The 3,059-nt window shown below is 54.3% G+C and overlaps 1 protein-coding gene across 1 annotated transcript; it reads left to right on the top strand.

Moving 5' to 3' along the window:
* Positions 1-2,723, top strand: LOC123642135 (bone marrow proteoglycan-like). Its single transcript, XM_045557045.1, is given in 7 exon segments — positions 1-41; positions 694-763; positions 1,243-1,402; positions 1,404-1,680; positions 2,008-2,139; positions 2,251-2,362; positions 2,563-2,723. Coding segments are annotated over 6 exon segments (798 nt in total). The 5' UTR covers positions 1-41; positions 694-705; the 3' UTR covers positions 2,622-2,723.
* Positions 2,724-3,059: the final 336 nt, after the last annotated feature.

The raw sequence follows: 3,059 nt of genomic DNA, 5'->3' as shown, positions 1-3,059 counted from the left end.
GCTCTGAGGATTCGCAAGGACCCAAGGCGGCTTCTGGGCAGGTGAGTGCTCTCTCTGTTGAGCTGGAGCTGACTCCAATGGTGGTGACGGTTGGGTCTCCTGGGAGGTGCCTGGCTTTGGCTGACAGGTTCTGGAGGGTTGGCGTGTCTGCATGTGGCTTTTAGGGTACAGGTGCCAGCAGGGCAGCACATCTCATCCTCTGCCTTGCACATTCCTTTGAGGTACATGAAAGCTCTCCTTGGCTGGGGAAGGCAGATGGTGGTGGGGGGAGTATGTGGCTTTTTGAGCTTTGAGGAAGGGACACATTTTATAAGTGCTGTGTGTTCCTAGGAAGGCCAACGATCATTGCTCTTCCCTCCTCTCTTGTACCATAGGCTCTAAGGGACCTATTAAGTACAAACAAATAAGCGTAATATTCCCTCCTTCACGTCCAGGTCTGCAGGAAAGCCAGCCTCGGACACATCATTCTATTCCGGAAGAGGTCTCTGCATCCTGGGTTCTGGAGCATCCAGGGGTGGGCTCAGCTTGAGCTTTTCTGGGCCATCCTGATTTCTATTCATGCCTTCTTTTTCTGCACCTCACTCCCACAGTCCCCTAACGGTGTGGCTGCAATGTGTGTGTGTGTGTGTGTGTGTGTGTGTGTACGCGCGCGCGCACAGGTATTTCAATGACGAACTGCGTTCTCCATTGTAGGACAAAGCCAAGATGAAACTCCCCCTACTTCTGGCTCTTCTATTTGGGGCAGTTTCTGCTCTTCATCTGAGTAAGTGTTCTTTGCCTTCAGTCTCTGCTCCTCTATTTTGTTCCTTTCTATAGTAGACAGGGTCAGAGTCACATACCCACCCCCTTCTCTGATCATCCCCTATTTCAGAATCTCTGAACATTTAAAAGGATACAGACCCTACGGCCAGGAGTTGAAAGGACTCCTCAGGGCAGCTGTTATGTCTGCGGTCTTGGTTCTACTGTGACATTCCCAATTTTGTCCTTTCTACGTGATGCTAATGATGGTCACAATAACAATAGCTCTCTTTCCCTTTGAGCTTACTCGATGCTTGGCGCTTGGCGCTAAGCATTTTCTGTGCATTATCTCCTTTAACCCTTGTGGCATCCCTGTGAGGTCGGTCGTGTTGTATACCCATTTCACCAATGAAGAAATGAGGCTAGTAAATGAAGCAACCTTGCTTTTAACCACCTTGACCTTGTGGGGGAGGTTGGGTGCTCCTCATGGAGACTTTGGTCCAGGTTCCTCTTTCCAGGCGGCGTTGAGCCCTCTGGTGCCCAGAGCAAGGTGGGAGCTGTCCGTGGTTTGGGCAGGAACAGGGGCAGATGTGAACGTGGGGAGGAAGGACATGTGGCCTTTCTTCCTGCCAAGGGCTAAAACCACCAACTTTGAGAGCACCTTGGACCCTGCCCCAGGATGGGGAGATGCCAGAACAGGGGGCCGAGGAGCCCCCTCCTGGGGAGACGGCACTGCTGGAGAGAGAGGAGGAGGGGCGCTGTGGCAGTGAAGATTCCCTGGAAGAAGAGGGGACTGTTCAGTCGGCCTCAGCCCTGGATGTGGTGGACAAGGACTTTCAGTGTCCTAAGGAAGAGGACACAATAAAACTGGAGGGCAGCCCTGGGTGCAAGACCTGCCGCTTCCTCGTGGTGACAGCTGCCAGAAATTTTAATCATGCTCAGGTGAGCGGCCTGTGGCTAAGGCTGAGGCCTGAGGGCAGGGAATCGGGGTGGAGAGTGGGGGACATGTCTCCAGCCTTCATGTCACTGGTTCTTTTCCCCATTGAGGGCCCTGGGGGTGTCAGCAGAAGCTGAGGCCCACAGAGGTGTTGGGGTGAGAGGGGAGGGCCATATGGAAACAAACAAATTGCATTTTGGTCTCCAGCCTTCAAATGGCTGTAGCAGGGGAGGGTGGGCATGAACTTTGGGGACTCAGAGACCCAAGACTGTGGTCATGTGAATTCATGTAGGAGGGACACTCCATTCTTCCCCTTTTATCCTGCCCTGCAGTCAACTTGCCAGAGGTGCTACCGGGGCAACCTGGCCTCTATCCACAACTACGGCTTTAATTCACAAATCCAATGCACCGCCCGCTCCTTCAACCAGGGTCAAGTCTGGATCGGAGGTGTGGCCACAGGCTGGGTAAGCTCTAAGTGGGGGGCACCTCCTGACCCCAGAAAGTTCTCAGTTCTGCAGATCTGCCTTCCCTTTGTCCCTTCCCGAGCCCACCCGTTCCCCTCTTGCCTTCCCCAGGGCATCTGCACACGATTGCACTGGGTTGACCGCAGCTGCTGGAACTTTGCATACTGGGCTCTCGGCCAGCCCTCGATCTTCAGTGGCAGATGTGTGTCCATGTATACCTCAGGTGAGGGGGGCTGGGGATGAACGGTGGGAAGGCCCAAGGAAGAGGCACTAGGAAGAGGCTGACCTTTCTTGGGAGAGGCTTCCTGGGTCTTTAGACTCCACCTCTACTGAGGTGTGGAGACGGACAAGGGGAAGACCCTCCTGGGGGCAGAGCAGGGGTGGACAAGGGGCTGAAGGTACCTTCCCGTTCTGCCTTTGCAGGAGGCCAGTGGAGTCTGTCTAACTGCAACGCGTGCCTCCCCTTCGTCTGTTCCTATTGAGCCAGTTCCAGCCGGGAGTTCAGAGCTGCTTCCTCCTGGGCAGCCGCCTCCCTCCCCTGCCTGCTGCCCCTCCCTCCAGCTCCTTGCAATAAAATGGCTTTACTGAAACGATTGGTTTTCTTCTCTGATCATTGATCCATTCTGCTTACCCTCACCCTTGACCTTTCTCCCTTGTTGTCCCTCCCGATGACACACCTTTCAGAGAAAGGGTCAGAAGTTACCACTCCTCGAGGAGAATGGAGGGTGGGGTGGGGTCTACGGAGCCTTTTGGACACAGAGGAAGGGGCTCAGATAGCTCTCCTCGTAGAACACCCAATTTCTGGGCCCCTGAGTAGCAGGTGTTGCCAGGACCCCACCCATACCTTTCAGACCTTTCAAGATTTTAGGTGGATTCCTGAGGGCCTGTGTTTGTATCTCCATGTCTGAGGGCCTTTTCTC

Source organism: Lemur catta, chromosome 7 (genome assembly GCF_020740605.2).
Source record: "Lemur catta isolate mLemCat1 chromosome 7, mLemCat1.pri, whole genome shotgun sequence".
NCBI lineage: Eukaryota > Metazoa > Chordata > Mammalia > Primates > Lemuridae > Lemur > Lemur catta.
The sequence above is the reverse complement of the archived record's forward strand: the minus strand, read 5'-3'. Positions and strand labels throughout refer to the sequence as shown.